The sequence below is a fragment of the Mus caroli genome, chromosome 17, assembly GCF_900094665.2.
Source record: "Mus caroli chromosome 17, CAROLI_EIJ_v1.1, whole genome shotgun sequence".
NCBI lineage: Eukaryota > Metazoa > Chordata > Mammalia > Rodentia > Muridae > Mus > Mus caroli.
Window position 1 is genome coordinate 23561905 of NC_034586.1, and position 18234 is coordinate 23580138.

General features: G+C 53.0%; 1 protein-coding gene across 2 annotated transcripts; it reads right to left on the reverse strand.

The window, feature by feature from the left end:
• Positions 1–888: 888 nt before the first annotated feature.
• Spdef (SAM pointed domain containing ETS transcription factor) lies at positions 889–16238 on the reverse strand. 2 transcript variants are annotated; one of them, XM_021150024.1, is made up of 6 exons: positions 15838–16238; positions 6574–7005; positions 4591–4788; positions 3841–3888; positions 3592–3738; positions 889–1511 (listed from the first exon to the last, which is right to left on the reverse strand). In XM_021150024.1, the coding sequence occupies exons 2-6, from the start codon at positions 6977–6979 to the stop codon at positions 1333–1335; spliced, it is 978 nt and encodes a 325-aa protein (XP_021005683.1). In that variant the 5' UTR covers positions 6980–7005; positions 15838–16238; the 3' UTR covers positions 889–1332. The 2 variants fall into 2 exon arrangements, with proteins under 2 accessions (XP_021005683.1, XP_021005684.1); XM_021150025.1 differs by lacking the exons at positions 3841–3888; positions 15838–16238 and having other exon boundaries at positions 1333–1511; positions 6574–6979.
• Between the last annotated feature and the right edge of the window lie 1996 nt (positions 16239–18234).

An 18234-nucleotide genomic window follows, 5' to 3' on the forward strand; every position in this document is an offset into this window, starting at 1 on the left:
CCCTGGGGCAGGATGGGTGAGTTCCTGGTCCTGCCATCCATAGCGGTTTGACTGTGAGCTAAGTGGTCAGCCATTCCGGACCTCTGAGGCAACACGTGCTGAACAGGGTGGTGGCCCTGATTTCATGATTTTGTTGAGGTCAACGACAAAGGGCAGAGGGCTGGCCCTAGCAAGTCCTCAGGATGCTTGATTAGGGTAAATAAACCCGGGAAGTGTGGCACAGCTGTGTTGGGCTGGAGAATGGGCAAGCTGTCTGGGAGCTCCACACTCAGGCTCATACTGCTCCTCACACTCCAGCAGCTCTTGTGCCCAGGTGAGGGACTCACAAGTCTACGAATAGACCTTGTGAAGTCTTGGGGGTTGGGGAGAGGGAGACAGAAACTGTAAATTCTTAGAGCCTTACAACGCCACTGTCCCAAAGCTATGAATCACCCACTATCTCCCACAATCCACTGCGTGGTTCAGCTTTCTTAGATAGCTAAGCAAATCCTCTTGCAGGAGAGCCAGACCCCTGGCATACCTGGGCACACGTGGGCACACATGCCAGCAAGTGCTGTCCTCTCACAGAGCAGACACAGAGGCTGCCTTCCTTACTTTGGGTCTGTGTATGGATGCTTGCTCTTCAGCCTGGCCCACCTCCTATGTCAGCCATGGCTGGTGAGGAGGATGAAGCGTCTATCTAGACTATCCACTTTGTCCTGGAGAACCCTCTGCCTCTTCCATGACATCTACCAGACAGCTCCTGTTTCCTCTCAGGCTTGGCTCCATGTCACTTCCCTGGGTAGGCTTCCCTGGGTAGCCACCACCCTAAGCACTTGGAACCCCAGCCACCCTTGACTGCTGCTGGCTTCCAGGCTGTGCCATGCATAGCCAGACACTGGAGGACCTAACAGTTATCTTATGTCTTTATTATCCATCCCCAGGGCACCCCTGGCTTCCCAACGCAGGGTGCAGACATCTCTTAGCACCATGCCAGATATGGTACAAGATTGTGGCAGGAGCAGAGACCAGTGACATCACTGTCCAGTGAGCTGACTTGGTCCAGTCCCTGTGTGCTGTAGGTGGTTCCCCCAGGAATTCCACAGTCCAAGCCTGGCTCAGGGAGTTCTCCGTTTGTGAACAGTCCTAGCTCCCTCGATCTTCCTGGGGCCCATGTATGACCTGAAGAGGGACCCAGAGAGCTCATGTGTATCCCTAAATCAGTGGCTGTCTATCTGGGACCTTGGGTTCTGGGATACCAGCAGCCCCTGAATTCAGAGTGAGCAGAGAGGACCAGGCCATCCAGAGAGTGGCTGCCTGGGGCAGGTTGTAGGCCTCTGGTCTCTGTGGCTCTCAGACTGGATGCACAAACTGGTAGACGAGGCGCTGAGAGATGTCGGGTTTGCGAATGATGCCCTTCTTGTAATACTGGCGGATAGAGCGGCTTAGTTTATCATAGTTCATGGCTGGCCGGTTCTTGCGCACACCCCACAGTCGGGCCACCTGTGCCGAGTCCTCAATTTTGAAGATGCCTGGGGGTGGGGGGAGGAAGAAGGGAGGGTGGGAGGAGAAGAGAGAGAGTATGTGGAAGGCGTGAGAAGAAAAGAGAGGAGATCAACAGATTGGTTTTGGGGAAAGCAAAGTGGCAGATGCTGGAGCAGGCAAGGGACTTAACAAACACCTCTCTCTCTCTCTTTCTCTCTCTCTCCCCTCTCTCTCTTTCTCTCTCTCGTCTTTCTCTCTCTTTCATCTTTCTCTCTCCCTCTCTCTGTCTCTCTCTCTCTTCCTCTTTCTCTTTCTCTCCCTCTCTCTCTCTTCTCTCTCTCTCTCTCTCTCTTCTCTCTCTCTCTCTCTCTCTCTCTCTCTCTCTCGCCTTTCTGTCTTTCTCTTTCTTTCTTTCTTTCTTTCTTTCTTTCTTTCTTTCTTTCTTTCTTTCTTTCTTTCTTTCAAGACACAGTCTCTCGACATAGCCTTGGCTGTCCTGGAGTGTTGGGATTAAAGGCATGTGCCATCATGACACCTGATGTTAGCAAATATATTTGATTTAATTTTTCCTTTTTTTGTTTGTTTGTTTTTTTTTCTAGACAGGGTTTCTCTGTATAGCCCTGGCTGTCCTGGAACTCACTCTGTAAACCAGGCTGGTCTCAAACTCAGAAATTCGCCTGCTTCTGCCTCCCAAGTGGTGGGATCAAAGGTGTGCGCCACCACGCCCAGCTAATTTTTACTTTTATTACTGGTTGAAATTCTAACTTGTGTACAGTCTTATATCAAAGGCAGGTTGTGCATCTCTAATCTGAAATTCTGGATCAGAACTGTGTCAGAGTTTGGAGTTTTAGGATTTGGGAATATTTGACAAGCTTTTCTGGGCCAGACATCTACCATGGTATTCTGAAGAGTTTGTATTGGGGATCGTTTGAGAAATTGGGATTAAGGTCAGACAACCTACATTATTAACATGAAATCCAGTTGTTTTTAAACATTTTTGACTCCAGACCTAGAATGTTTAATTTTATATTTAGGGCTCACATATTTGTGTTTCTGATGGACACATGATTCTTTAGGTTGGAGCTCTTGTTAATTTTTTTATTCTCTTTTACTTTATTTGTGGTTATGTGAATGCATGTCAGCAGATAGATCCTGGATGTGCATGCATGTGGAGAGCGGAGGGCAATTTGCAAGACTCCTTTCCTTTCCATCCTCCAAGAATCGAAGTCAGCTCTTCATGCTTGCCTGTCTGTCCTCATAGAGCTGTCTCGCCGGCCCTCAAGGCACGATGTTTTCAGGGGTTTTTAAAGATGTATTTTTATTATCTCATGGGTATGAGTGTTTTGTTTGCATGTCTGTACGTGTTTGCCTGGTGCTTGCCAGGTCAAAAGATCTCTGCTGCTGGAGTCAGAGGAAGTTCTAGCAGCCACGTGGTGCTGGGAACTGAATCTTGGTCCTCTGCAAGACCAAAAATACCCTAAGAACCAAGACATCTCTCCAGTCTTGTTTGTTTGTTTGTTTTTGACAAGGTCTCTTTGTGTAGACTGGGGTGAGTGGCATAAAATTCACCGCCAGCCCCTGCCTCCCCAGCGCTGACATTAAAGCCACTATGCCCTGCTTGAAGCGGAGTGTTTTCCCACTCTCCACTAATAACCTCAAATCAGTGCTATGTTCTAGTGCTGTGTGGGGCCGATGGAGTCTCACTACCAGGGCGGAGTCTGGCGCAGAGGCCGCGGAGGACACAAACAGTACCCTAAACCTCAAAAACCTTGGTGCTGAAGGAGTGTGGATCTCTTGAGTGGCACAGTTGGCACAGGGTGAAGTCGATCTAGGCCACACCCCTACCCGATGCCCCCTTCCGGGTAGCGCCACTTTCCTACCCAGCCTCTGTTGTAGATCCACCCATGCCCCCTACTCCAGCACTGCCCATGCTCCTAGCTGGATTTCTGCCCTACAGAAACCACATGGAAACCACGCCTCCGACTAGCCCCTCCCCTCTCGGCACTCAGAGCCCCGCCCCTACAGCCCCGAGGTCCCACCCTCTCTCTCTCTAATCCCTCCTAAGAAAGGTCAAGTCTCCTGCCAACCCCTCCCCGCCCTGGTGAACAGAGCCCCAGCCGATTCTACCTTTCTCCTTGTTGAGCCAGCGGATGAAGCGGCCATAGCTGTGGGGCTTGAGCAGCAGTTCTTTGAGGAACTGCCACAGGTGGATGGGCTGCCCGGAGCACGACGAGTCCACCTCACCATCCGTCCAGCCCTCCTCGCTGGTGGAGGCTGGAAGCCAGAGCGGGCAGGGTGTATGGCACCTGCGACTATGCACTTCTCAGGGTAGCCTCCCTCAGCCCCGCCAGGCCTTCCTGCTCTGGCCCTACTCACCGCAGTAGTGAAGGGTCCCAGGCGAGGTCCTCTCCTTCATCCAGGCCGCTGTGGAACAAAGAGGGGAGGTTGGCGACCCAGCAGAGGTCCCCACCCACAGCTGGGGGGGGGGGCGACCGCTCCTCACTGTGAAATGGGGCAAGGGAGCCTTGAATCTGTGGCCTGGCAGTCTCATCAGGTCTCCAACTGCCCACTGCTTCCGCCCACCCCTAGGCCATCAGCCAGGGACAGAGTCCTTCTGCTCACGGCATAACCACTGGCACTGCAGACTGACCACTCAGAGAGTCACCTGAGGGCATCCTGTCTCCCATTCATCTCAGACCTCTAAGGGAAGGGGCCTCGACCCAATGATCAAGCACAGAATCCTCCAAAATTCCAAAGAGGAAAAAAACAAGCAAAGCAAAAGAAAAACCCCAAACCACCACCAGCATCAACAGCAAAAGACAGCAGCAGTGCTGTCGTGTGAAGCACAGGGGTGCCAGGACTCAGGGTCAGAAGTCAGGACAATCTGGGAGAGTCCCTTCTCTCCTCCCTTGCTGGTCCCAGGGATCAAACTCCAGTTCTCAGGCTTGAAGGCAGGCACCTTTATCCACTGACCTACCCTGACAGCCTTCATTATAAATAATAAAGCTAACCTGAAAACAGGTTTTCCCTTTAAAACAAAAATAAGAGCTGCACATGGGGGGGTGGGGAGGCAGAGGCAGACTGACTGATGCAAATCCAGGGCTAGCCCGGTTTACCGTGTCTCACCTGACTTCCAGATGTCCAGGTGGGCATGCAGTACATCCCCACCCAAGGGTGCACGCTGACGGAACTGTTCCTCGGACATGGCGCACAGCTCCTTACCGCCCAGCTCCTGGAAGGCCTTGCCTGCTGGAGGCAGCCGATACTGGTGTTCTGTCCATAGAAGCCACTTCTGCACGTTACCAGGGCTCCAGTCCCCAGGGTCTGGACAAGAGATACACACTAGTTCAGGGCTGCTGGTGGGCACTGCCCCAAAGGTGGCTGTCTGTGGGATGGGACACCCATGAGGTTTTGTTGCCTGGGGCCATGCACTCCTCAGGGTGGGAATGTCTAAAGCCTTGAGAAGCCCATGAAGGCACACTCCACCAAAAAGGAAGTGAGAGGGAAAGACCCTAAACCAAGCTTGTTGCCTTGGTAACCCATCACATCCCCATGTCTCTCCCGTCCCCTACTGGGCCTTTCCGGAGATCCCAGCTCTAAGGAGAACAGTTACACGCAGCCAGAAACATAAATGCTTTTTTTGCTGGACACCGCTTGCCTTCCACAGACTTCTCGAGGAGAAAACCCACCCAGGAACCCCTCCACCCTGGAATTTTAGAGACGAAGAGACTGGAGCGTGCAGGAGGAGGGGATCCAATCCTTGCCCAGTGCTTAGGAAATAGCTAGATCCTTAGCAGCTGCCCCAGCAATTATTGGGTCAGCTAAAGCTGGAGGAGGAAGTCACCAGTGATGTGGGCCCTTAGGAAAAAGCTCTCAGGGGAGCCTAGCAGGGCACAAGGCTAGAACCAGCCTGGGTCACAGTGGCAGTGTGACCGCCAGGTGAAGTCTGGTTCCAGCCAGTGTCCCAGCTTAGTGACCTGCAAGCTACACTGTTCCCACATCTCGAGGCCATTTTCTTTCTTCCCGAGGTCAATTCAATTTGTTTCTGTCCCCATTGTTCAGAGAGCACACCTGCCTCACCCTGGAGCTGGAGGAAGCACCTCTTCCTCATGGAGGAAGAGATCCCGTGGGAGAGCCTTCTGGAGTGTGGGAAAGTAGAGGAGAGGAGATGTGGGTAGGAGCTGCCTTGAATGGGGACACCACCTGGGAACATCTAGCAGACTGGTGGGGGGGGGCGCCCTCCCGGGGAACTATAGGATGGAGGCCAGGACGTCCTGGCCCACAGTAGTTTCATCTGCACTTCTGACTCCATGATACCACCCCCTCCCCAGACCAGGCACGCATGTACATGGATACACACACACACACACACACACACACACACACATCTATTCCTTGGTGTCCCTTCCTCATCAGTTGACCCCATCAGAGGGCCACATTCAGCTGCTTCTTTATGATCCAGTTGTCCCAGCTCCACACACAGAGCCTTTGTTCTGTTCATTACTTTCTCTCCCAGTCCCTGCGCTGAGAGGGCACCAAGCAGGTGAAGTCAGTCAGTGGTCGTTTATTGAGCATCTCTTATGTCCAGTGCTATCCAGTGAGGTAGGAAGAAACCAAGTCCCAGACCTCCAGAGAGCAATCATACCACAAGAACAAGAAAAAGGGGGAGGCGAGAGGTGAGCCGTGGGAGCCAATCTCAGCAGCTGATCAGAGGTCTCATGGACAGGTTGCCAACTCAGACCAGAGAATGCCAGGGAAAGGTGAAATAGGTATCTATGTGTGGGTAAGCATCTTAGATTGCAGGACTAGCAGGCGCTATGGGGAAAAGCAGGGAGACCACGTGGTTAGGATAGAGTGAGTGACAGAAGAGGGGAGCTGAGTCCCAGAGAAGGTGGGGAGCCAGATGGGAGCAGACACTGAGTGCCCTTTATCCACTAAGAGAGAGCCCCGGGGCAGGCGTGGTTAGGCATGGCCTCTGACTCCAGCTGTTGTGTGTCCTGGGCTATCCAAGGCGATCAGAGTCCATCTAGCAGATCTCCACCCTGCTTGTTTCCCCGGCAGGCGGAGGCCCCCCACCCCCACCCCCCGGGCGGAGGCCGGGACTCTCACCTGCTGTGATGTTCAGAAGCTTGCAGGCCGTCTCGATATCTTTCAGGACCTCGCCCACAACCATTGATTGCACCTGCTCTAGCGAGTGCTCATCCAACGTGCTCCCAGAGGCCTGGCTGTCAATGACAGGACACTGCTCGGGCTCCTCCGGGTGGTCCTCCCCGGCACGGGCCTCGGGGACTTTGGCGATCCAGCTGCTATCGTCAGGATACATGTTAAAGTAAGAGAGGTAGAAAGCAGACAGGCCCTGCTCAGGGGTGGCGGGCGGGCTAGGACTCCATTCCTGCTTCTCAGGGCCCATTGCTCCCGATGCTGCCTTCTCCGCCCCTGTTCGCGGTGCCACATCTGGGAACAGTAGCAGGCAACCGGGGGACACGTTGCTCAGGCCTGGGCTGGCGCTGCCCATGCTGTGGTGGAGGCTTGGGGCTGCTTCTGCAGAAATCAGAGAAGGAAAATAGGTTTGATGGCTGTCCCGGCTCTGTGGGGGACCACTAAGCTGGTTATAGGACTCGGGACTCAGCAGGCAATGGGCTGGAGAGAGGCCAGGGGGCTTCCGGGTCACTGGGCAGTGAGTGTGGCCCTGACTGGAAAAGACAATGAGGTGGATGTGTGGGCAGGTGGGAGGCACACATTTCCTTTAAAGGTCTTAGGTAGTAGGTAGCACTGGCTGGCCTGAACCATCTGGTCCTCCTGCCTCCTGCATTTCCCATCTCCAGTTACCCTGTAGGACCCACCGTGTAGCTGGCTTTTGGCACCTGGGTGGGTGCGGCAAAGGAAAAAGGCCCAGTCTGGAAAAACCCTTGGGTCTTTTCAAGGGCCACAGCTAACCTGTTGGAAAATGCCCTACAATCTAGGAAACAGCTTCCTGTTCTCTTGGACTAGCAAGACTTGATAGAATTGAGGTGAATTTTGGCTGTCCCCACCCACTGCTTGCTCAGTCCCCACCCCCTCATTGATCAGTGCACACACACACACACACACACACTTGCTCAGCACCCACCTCCTCTTGCTTAGTGCCCAGGTTTTCCCACCCTTCAGCGCTGCCCAGCAGGCCCCACAGGAGAGAGAAAGCCAAATGTGTTGCCTCTGGGTCCAGCCTTTCCTTTCAAAGAACTCCTTAAGCGACAAGGAAGAATAGGTTTGGGTGGGTGGGGTGGACAGGGGTCGGGGTTGAGTCTGGATTGATTTCAAGTCCTTTTGTGCAAACGTGTGTGTGTGTGTGTGTGTGTGTGTGTGAAAGAGAGAGTGTGCACATGCGCGCACGCTCCACGGAACCTTGGTATTTACCAAGGCAGTTTCCATAGCCTGTTTTGTCCCCACCCTGGCCTGTGCCCACACCCTATACCCCAGGTGGTGGCCCCACCCAAGGAGAGTCTTCCCCCAGTTTCCATCCCTCCTCCTCCACCCCACAATGGCCTCCTGCCCCGTCCACATCCCCAGTGGCCCCATGCCTGCCACGTTAGGACAGTCTCTGCCAGCTCCCTGGGCCCCATGCCCAGCCGCTAGCTTTTCCAAGAGGCAGGAGCACTTGATTCTCTGTGGCCTTATGTTCGCCTGGCCTCAGTCACAGGTGGGAGGGGAGACGGGTGCTGGAGTCCAGGCAATGTTGCAAGAGGGGCCATCTGGGCCAGTGGTGGCCCAGGTACTATGTAATACTTCATCCCTCCCGCATTTGCTGAGTAGGCTTCACAGCCCTGGTATCCATGCGCTCCCTAGGGAAGGCATCCCAAACCTTCTTCTTACCCCTATTTTACCAATGGGGCAGTCAAGACGTAAAGAAGTCTTCTGGACCCTTCCCCTGCAGAAACACCTGTTCCCCTTCCCAGCATCCCCTTGCTCTGCTTCCCAATGCCCAGAGCTCCCTTGACTGAATAACTATGCAGCAGACACAAAGGCTGCTCCCTGGGACCTGGTGGCTGGGCTGGGGCTGGGGGGCTGGCTGCACCTCTGGTCTCTCACGGCAGCAGCTGGACTAGGGCAGGAGAAGAGGGTGTCACAGAGAATGCAGACTCTGTCGTGCCAGGATGCCCACACATACACTGTGCCAGATGGTCATGTCAAGCTGACACAAGCTGAAGTCACTGAGAGGAGGAATCCTCAAGTGAGAAAATGCCTGTAGCCTGAAGAGATTTCTGTTTCCTTTTGTTTTTTGTTTTGGTCTTTCAAGACAGGGTTTCTTAGGGCTGGTGAGATGGCTCAGCAGTTAAGAGCACAGGCTGTTCTTCCAGAGGTCATGAGTTCAATTCCCAGCAACCACATGGTGGCTCGCAACCATCTATAGGGGGATCTGACACCCTCTTCAGGCAGGCAGATGTATATGCAGCAGAGCACTCATACATTAAATAAATAAAGTTTAAAAAAGAAAAAGAAAAAGACAGGGTTTCTCTGCGTAACAGTCCTGACTATCTTGGAACTCTCTTTGTAGACCAGGTTAACCTCGAACTCAGAGATCTGTCTGCTTCTGCCTCCTGAGTGCTGGGACTAAAGTCATCACCACCACATTTGGTTGAGTATTTTCTGAACTAGTGATTAATAGGGGAGGGCCCAGCTGATTGTGGGTGGTGCCACCCCTGGGCTAGTAGTCTTGGGTTCTGTAAGAATGCAGGCTGAGCAAGCCATGAGGAGCAAGCTGGTAAGCCGCACCCTTCCATGGTCTCTGCATCAGCTCCTGCCTCTAGGTTCCTGCCCTGTTTGAGTTTCTGTCCTGACTTTTTTGATGAACAGCTATGTGGAAGTGGAAGCCACTAAACACTCCTCTCCAAGTTGCTTTGGTCATGGTGTTTCTTCATAGCAGTAGTAACTCTAGCTAGGACAGCTAACCACAGCCTGGGCTACATGAACTCGAGTGTCTCATCTCAGAGATGCAGATGGCCAGGCTCAGGAGACTGTAACCTGGCTGTGTGTAGACTCTGTTCCTTGGACCGCCATCTTGTTAAGGCACCTGCTCTGGCCACTTTTCTCCTTTTAGGTGTCTAGGCCACCTCATGACTGGGTCCCTTCATTTTCCAAGGTTCATCTTCTTTTTTTTTTTTTTTTTTTTTTTAAAATTTTTTTTTTTTTTTTTTTTTTAAAANTTTTTTTTTTTTTTTTTTTAAANNACCCTNNAGCTTTTTTCANACNCTCCANAAGAGGGCGCCAGATCTCGTTNNGGATGGTTGTGAGCCACCATGTGGTTGCTGGGATTTGAACTCTGGACCTTCGGAAGAGCAGTCGGGTGCTCTTACCCACCGAGCCATCTCACCAGCCCAAGGTTCATCTTCTACTCCTGGCTGCTCACCCCAAGCACTACCACGTTTGTCTCCTCCCATCAACCTTTTACCCGACTCCTCTGCTCAAGAACCTGGCACGCATGGCTCCCACTGCCTGCCTTGTCCGTGGGCTGGGATGTGGCTCAGTTGGTAGTGTTCGCTCAGTGTGCACACACACAGAGCCCTGGGTTTCATCCTCGGTCTTGCATAGGAGCTATGCGGTGATTAGTGGTAGGGTTTGAACCAGGACTACCAGTCAGCATGGTCTCATATCCAGGTTTTGATAACGCTGGGATTTCTTGCCTTGTTCCTTGCAGGGGGGGTGGGGGCATTATCACAGCTTTCTCCCTTGTGTTATTGTCCTCTTTCCCAAGATGCCTTTCTTCCTCATCCCAGGCTCCCTAAGCCCCACCCCAAAGATCCCTTCTGCTGTCTCCCTTTCTGATGACCCACCGGTGACTGGCAGCTTAGTCTGACTACATCCTCAAAAAGTCATCAGCCAGGGGTCTCCGAGGACGTGGGTAAGGCTGAAGCTCAGGGAGTGGCTGAGAAGGACCCAGAGACACACCGAAGAACCAGGACCTAGCCAGAGATCTCCTGACATTGAAGTCACTGCTCTGTAGTGAGCCTAAGGTCTTCAAGGACCTCGTGTGTTGGCCACAGGCCACCATCCCTGCCTCTCTCAACTGCCCAATGGCTGCAGTCTCCCGAGTGACGCCTGCGGTCTCCAAACTTCGAGCTGATCTCAGGGGTAAAGCCACATGTCTGGATTAAGGCTCAGTGGGGTCTGTCTTGCTCTTTCTTGCCCCAGCAGCCCTGGTTACCTAGACAAAAGGCTTGGTAACAGCTGGTGCAGGGCAAGCCAGGGGGCAGAGCCACATCAGAGAGTTAGTGGATAGGGCTTCATAGCTTGGAGTCAGTCTTTCAGTCCCTTCTGTCCCCCAGGGAGGTAAGTGAGCAGAGAACACAGAGGGACCAATGGTGGAGACTGGGTACAGCTGTTTCTTGATACTCTGTTCCCTCCAGGGTCACCTTTGTCTCCTGTGTCCTTTGTTTACAGCCAGCACTTCATCCTCAGCGAGTGAAGTTGCCCATGAGGCACTCATGAAATGTCTGGCAGCCGTGTGTTGTGAGCCCTGTCCTCTGTAGCCTGTGGGGTTCCTTCTTCCAGACCCCAACTTCCTAGGGATAATGGGGTAGCATATAAAATGCCTTCTTAGCTCCTGTCCCTAATCTTGAGGCCCAATCTCAGTGGCCCAGACTCCAGGGTCCAGCTTCAGACCCAGTGGAAGTAGCACCAAAGGACACCAAGTACGGGAGGGTGACAAAATCAGCTCCTGTAACCCCCACCCCGCCAGTCTCTAGTGGCCTCATGACAAAGAGGTCCGACCTTGGCTACTGGCTACTCCTAAGCCCTCCCAACCTCTGCACCCCTTAAATAGGCTAGAGACAGAGTATGGGGCAAGGCTAGACCTGGTGAAGAACCCTGCAAGAATGGGTAGGTCCGGGCTGGTGAGATGGCTCAGTGGGTAAGAGCACCCGACTGCTCTTCCAAAGGTCCAGGGTTCAAATCCCAGCAACCACATGGTGGTTCACAACCATCCGTAATGAGATCTGATGCCCTCTTCTGGAGTGTCTGAAGACAGCTACAGTGTACTTACTTATATAATAAATAAATAAATCTTAAAAAAAAAAAAGAATGGGTAGGTCCTTTCCACCTGCACCCTAATACCCACCAGCTGGTCAGCACCTTGGAGAGAGCCAGGCCAGTCTAGGTTCTAGGGAGCCCCAAGGTTACAGCTTCCTAGCCATCTCTTCAGGCCCCGCCTTCCTGGGATCCAGTAGCCTCACCCCTCACATCAGTCCTTCAGGAGAACTAGACTCAGGCCTCCTCACTCCCGGCCATTCAGTGCTCAGCCTCACTCCACAACCAACCACCTACTCCCCCAGTGTAGCCTGTGGCTGGCTTGGGCTATGCGGGACTTTGTCTTTTTAAAACAAATGAGAGAGAAGTGGGTGAGTGGGGAGACACAGCTGAGGGTCTCCAATTGTCCCCGGAATTTGTGTCCACAGGTTCTGAAAAGCTCCCCTCTGATGGCAGTTACTGCCAGCAAACCCCCAGCCTGGGTGAGCCTGGGGCTTAAAGAGAGTCTATAGCCACCCTATCAATTTTGCCTGGGTTTCAGAACTTTCCAGAAGCCACAGTTTACATATTCACTTGGTCTCCTGTGTGTGTGAGGCCCCGCCTCCCCAGGAAGCCGCTTTACTCAAGGAATTCTTGGGGTCTATGTGGCCACACCCCCGGTCCAGCAGACACACCTCCCACATCTGACCCCAGGTGCAGGATTCAATGGCCTCTCACTGTCCAGGGAGCCTAGGACAGGAGGAATGAGGAGGCGGGGACTCAAGACCCATTCCAAGACAGGAAGTACCCTTAGAGATGTGTACTCACGTGGGGCCAGGAGGCGGGCCTCTTGCTGCCCCTGAGAAGAGAACCCCCCCCCCCATCCTGACTTTTGTCACAGCCACAGCCTGAACCCCAGCTAGGAAGTTCCTTTGCGACATCTCAGCCTTGGGTGGGAGAGCCCAGGGCGGGGGAGGGTGTCTCATTGGTTTTTTGTTTTGTGCTGGGAGAGCATTGTCCCAGGGCCCCTGCAGCTGGTGATGTCACTGGCTGGCCAGGAGTGATCAGAATGAACGGTGGGAGAGCTCTAGCGGGTGGTTGGAGCCCAAGAGCGTTAAATGTCAGCAAGGGCCCAGGGCTATGGTGCCAGGATTTGCACTGAGAAGGGCGGTTCTACCTGCTCAGCTGCCTGTGGGGGCTCTGGGGCGAGGGGAACGTCCCAGGCCAGAGCTAAGCCCCGCCTCCTGGTCTGCAGCTCAAGGTTTCTTCTGGGACAGTTTGTGCTGTTTGTTAAACTGTGGTGGGTGGCCTGGCTCAAAGGGGCTGGAGTACTGAGTGGAGACATCAGCTCCCAGAGTAGTGGCGGAGCGGAGTGTGCTTGAATGTGCACCGGGAACCGGTGAAGGGGGAAACTGGAGAGAGAAGAGGAAAGGAGAGGAGGGAAGGATGAGGGGGAAAAGGCAGTGGTTCTGATCAAGTGAAAGAGGTTTGAGGGGGGACACTAGGCTCCCTCCTCCTCCCCCATCCTATCCAGGTCTATCCTGGTTACTGGCCTCCTCCACAGCTCCGTACTTTCTGTTGGGAGCCAGAGGCAGGGATTCCTGCTCAGTGTGCCCTCACAAGCCTAGGATACAAGCTGGCACATCCAACCAGCATTCAACCAACTCCTCCACAATGTCTCATTCCCGCATGTCCCCGTCACGATGCCTCCCTTGACTGAGGAGAGGATCTCTGCTAACCTTCTCGTTCAACAGACCAGGAGCTACAAATTCACCCCATCTTGCTCTGTATGCCCAGCCCGGGGTCTTCTAGCCAGCTGAAACTGACCCTTTCTGAGTTCTGCCCAGGCCACAGTAAGCCAGTCAACATAGATTTGCCTGTGTCTGTTTCCTGCCAGGCCTATCTCTTAGAAGCCACTGGACATCCATGGGGTGTAGCCCCTTTGTCTCAAGTCAGGGTGACAGGGAAGTCCCACCTGACTCACAAGGTCCTTTGGAGCATAGGTGACAGGTAAAACTTGCATGAACAGAGTGTTCATCTCTGGGCATTCAACATACCTGGACAACTCACAGCCTGGCTCCCAGACCCATCCCTGCTCCTCCTCAGCCTCCCAGTCCTGTATGCTGGGACGGGATGGGGTGCTCCTCCTGAGGCAGGAGAAGCTCAGCTTACCAGAACTGTCCACATGTTGGGCAGTACCTGCTTGCTGTGCCCTCTACCTGAGGGGAGGGGGGTGAGGGGGGGAGATCCCTGGGCCCTGTTTACCTTGTTACTCAGGGGAACAGCTGGTATGGAGTGCTTCACCTTTATTGGGGGTTGTCTGGAAGCTGTTTGTTTGGGGATGGGGGTGGGGACAGGAAATGAGCTGAGTCTGTCTTAGCCAGGGAGAAGGGGTCAGCTATGGAGGGCTGTGCCTGCATCGGGGCTTCCGAATCCTTCTGGGAGTGGAGGCAGGGAGGTCTGCCCCTGCCCCCATAGCTCAGGCAGCTTCAGGAGCGCCCACCCTATCATCCCTCCCCACTCCCCTTGCATCTTTCCTCACTACAGGAATCTGACAAGCCTTGGAAATGAGAGCCTTGGTGGCTAGTGCCTTTACTCAGCAGGTGAAGGCAGTTGTCACCAAGCCTGAGCCTGGGCTCAGTGCCCAAGACACACATGAGAGAAAGCAAGGAACAGCAACTGGGCATGTTCAGGGGGCAGAGGCAGGTGGGTCTCCGAAGGACTCCAGGCAACAAGCTGTCCTCTAACCTCTACATAAACAGCCCTAGCCCTGCACACACACTCTCAATACAGACTTCTTTTGTTTTGTTTTTTTGTTTTTTTGAGACAGGGTTTCTCTGTAGCCCTGGCTGTCCTGGAACTCACTTTGTAGACCAGGCTGGCCTCGAACTCAGAAATCTGCTTGCCTCTGCCTCCCAAGTGCTGGGATTAAAGGCGTGCACCACCACGCCCGGCTTGATGCAGATTTTAAAGACCCAAATAAGCAGAAATGGTCCCTTCTGGGTAAGGGATAATGTGAATTTAAGACCAGCATGGACCATGAGACTAAGTGCTGGGCCTCAGACACCTCAGAGACACACAACCTGTCTCAAAGGCCAGCCACTATGGCATACACCTTTAATCCCAGCAACCAAGAGAGTCAGACAGATCTGCGAGCTGGAGACTAGCCTGGTTTACATAATGAGCTAGAGGCCAGTCTGGTCTACATAGTGAATAAGACCATTCTCTGAATAAACACCCCCCCCAAAATAGAAAATAGACAAAATAAAAATAGACAAAAGAGGGGCTGGTGAGATGGCTCAGTGGGTAAGAGCACCCTACTGCTCTTCCGAAGGTCCAGAGTTCAAATCCCAGCAACCACATGGTGGCTCACAACCATCCGTAATGAGACCTGATGCCCTCTTCTGGTGTGTCTGAAGACAACTACAGTGTACTTACATATAATAATAAATAAATAAATCTTTAAAAAAAAATAGAGAAAAGAAGAGAACTGAGTGCCTCATGACACCACCCCATACATATACACACACAAACACACACACACACACACATACACACGTACACATATATACATACACACATATATACACACATATACACAAGAACACATGTATACACATACACACATATACACATACAAACACACACACACATACACACACATACATACACATACACACATTCACACACATACACACACACATTCACACACACATATACATACACATACACACACATTCACACACATACATACACACATACATACACACATATGCACATACACACACACACACATACATTCACACACATACACACATATTCACACACACATGGTTTTCTTTGTGTGTCCAGACAAAAGCTATGGCCCCTCTTGCTTTCCCAGTGCCTAGGTTTACTCTATGGTGTCCCCCTCCAGACTGCTAGTCTGTTCCACCCTGCTCTGCCACTTTCCTGGGCTCTCCACCTGTCTCTCTTGCTTTTGTCCATGTCGTGAGCCCCTGTCTGTCCACGGCAGCCAAGCTCCTTCCCTCCGGCAGAGCAGCCCAGGTGGCAGTGGCCTGTGGTCTGCCCAGGTTTCACCCTCAGGGCAGAGCTGACCTGGCCCTGGGGGAGCTAGTTAGACATCCACATGGCTATTTCTCCCTCAACCTGTGTAGGAAGGGCTCTGTGCCGGGCCCACGGACATGGGACCCCCAGAAAGAAGGGGTGTCCCATAGGCTCTGGATCTGACCCAACAAGGGATCTGGCAGCATATGGAAAGAACAGGACTCAAGTGTCAGGGTTCCTGGTGTCGGGAACACAAGCTTGCAAAGCACGTCTCCACTCTGTGTCAGCCTCCCACAGGTGACAGGGAACCCCACGGAAGGGCGTGCTGGCTCCTACCACACTCACCCGTTAGCCACCTGCTGTCAGAAGAGTCGTCCTCGTCCTCGGCAGAGCTAACCTCAGGGAACAGGAGGAGGCAGTGGGCAGGCAGCTTAGGGTCACTGCTGGGTCTCAGGCAGACATCAATGGGGCCAGCAGGGCTGGGGACAGAGGTGGCTCTTGGGTGGGCCACCAGGGCCTCTCGCCCCTTGAGTGTGAGTCTGAGGCCTCAGGCCTGCAGGTCTATAGGCAGGCCCCTGTCAGAAGCTCAGGGCCACCTGCTGGCACCATGACAAGGCCCAAGCTGGGGGTTCTCACCGGGGCAGCAGCGGGCTGGGATGCTAGGTGTGGGAGGCAGAGCAGACGGATGGACGGAAGGCAGAGGGACTGCAGGAATGTGCTGGAAGGAAGTCAGGGGTAAGATGCAGAGTTAGCTCGCCAGCTTTCCCATTATAAGTAATCCTTCCTTATTTACCTGAACAAATACGACGCTCCTTCCCTGCCTACCTCAGACCGCAGGCAGCTCCTGGTTAACCCTTGAGGGCCTTGCCTCCTGAGGGAAGGAGGACTTGGGCCCTCCCTCCTTTAAATGACCATTGCCAGCATGCTCACAAGGCATAAAGAACACGTCAATGAGACCAGGATCTGGAATCAGAGAGATCATCCTGGGACGGGACCAAATTAGCAGTAGCAGTGACAGTTCAGGGCCACTCGCTCCTGTGGAGATCAAGACAGGCCAAGGGAGTCAGTGAGGCTTCCTGGAGGTGGTGCAGGGGAATCAATCAGTGAGGGTTTCCTGGAGGTGGTGCAGGGGAATCAATCAGTGAGGGCTTCCTGGAGGTGGTGCAGGGGAATCAGTGAGGGCTTCCTGGAGGTGGCATTGTCCATTGGCCCAGGTCCCCAGGCTCCTTCACGTACTCAAGAAGCAACACACAGAATGCTCTGGCTTCTTCTCAGGTCCCAGGGCAGAGCTGAATGCACCCTGACAAAATCACCCCAGAATGCAGCTCTTGTCCTGTCAGCTGAATCACGGGGTCTCACCATGTAGTCTGGGATGGCCCAGAAGGCATAGAGCCCCACTTGCCTCTGCCTTCCTAAGTGCTGGGATTACAGATAGGTGTCACCACACCTGACTATCATACGTTTTAATTTTTTTTTGGTTTTTCAAGACAGGGTTTCTCTGTATAGCCCTGGCTGTCCTGGAACTCACTCTGTAGACCAGGCTGGCCTCGAACTCAGAAATCCGCCTGCCTCTGCCTCCCGAGTGCTGGGATTAAAGGCGTGCGCCACCACGCCCGGCTTACGTTTTAAATTTTAAAAAGTATTTTAGTGTGTATGTGTGTGTGTGTGTGTGTTTCAGAAGAGAAGGCATTGGATTCCCCGGAAGTGGAATTATAGGCAGTTGTGAGCTGCCTTGTGGGTGCTGGGAACCGAACCTTGGTCCTCTGCAAGAGCAGCCAGAGCTCTTAACTGCTGAGTTCTCTCTCCAGCCTCCTAAGTGTTCACTGCAGCCTTCTAACTCCAAAAGTAATCACGTGACCTCCCATAGCCTGGGCTTGGGGAAAGCTGCCTGACCTTCAGGGTTATCCTCTTACCTTGACCCACATTAATATCTTCCAACAGCAGGCTGGGCTGACTACGCAGCCCAGGACACATCTGTTGCATTCACTAGTCATTTGATGAAGAGTTTTCAGACTCAGCCTATGAGAAAAGCAGCAGAGATGCTGTGAGGCAGTAATTCAGTTTAGAAATGGCGGCAACTAACCACTTGATCCCTAGAACATTGGTCCTCCAAGGCCAGGAAGCAAAAGGCTTCTATGTTTCCCATGATCCTTCACCGTCCTGTCCCCTGCTCTACATACTCTCTTGTCTCCACTCTCCCAGACAATGGTGTTCCCAGTTCAGTGCTCTGATACATCAGTACTCAGCTGCTGCCCAAATGTGCCTTCCTGGATGTGTGCTAGGGAAAGCTAGTGGCCCCAGGCTTATTCCCTTCCTTTTCTGAATAAACAGTTCTGGGCTGCTTTTGATGTCTGTTTTGAGAGGCTAGGGATAAAAGCTGGAGCTTACTGCATGTTCCAAAGTGTCCTCAAATAGAGCTTGTGTGTACACACCCCGCCTCCCTAGCTGGTGATTTTTAGCTGGGAGTGAATACTATCCAGACTCCCTTGCAGCTAGGTACGATCATGATGCCAGGGGTGCCAGGGACTCTTCTATCTTGATCGCCCAGTGTGATGTCCAGGCACCTACTTTGGGTTTAATACATCCAAAAATACATGCAGGGATGTGGCTCAGTTGGGCTCCCTTTTAAAAAAAAAAAAAAAAAAAAGATTTATTTATTATTATATGTAAGTACACTGTAGCTAGCTGTCTTCAGACACACCTGAAGAGGGAGTCAGATCTCATTACGGATGGTTGTGAGCC

Bases quoted from the DNA above. Each gene is read 5' to 3' on its own strand.
- Spdef (XM_021150024.1), bottom strand. From the start codon at position 6,979: ATGGGCAGCGCCAGCCCAGGCCTGAGCAACGTGTCCCCCGGTTGCCTG. The intron at 4,789-6,573 runs GTGAGAGTCCCG...TCTCTTGTCCAG, and splicing joins GCTTCTGAACATCACAGCAG to ACCCTGGGGACTGGAGCCCT. The intron at 3,889-4,590 runs GTGAGACACGGT...TTTGTTCCACAG, and splicing joins CCTGGACATCTGGAAGTCAG to CGGCCTGGATGAAGGAGAGG.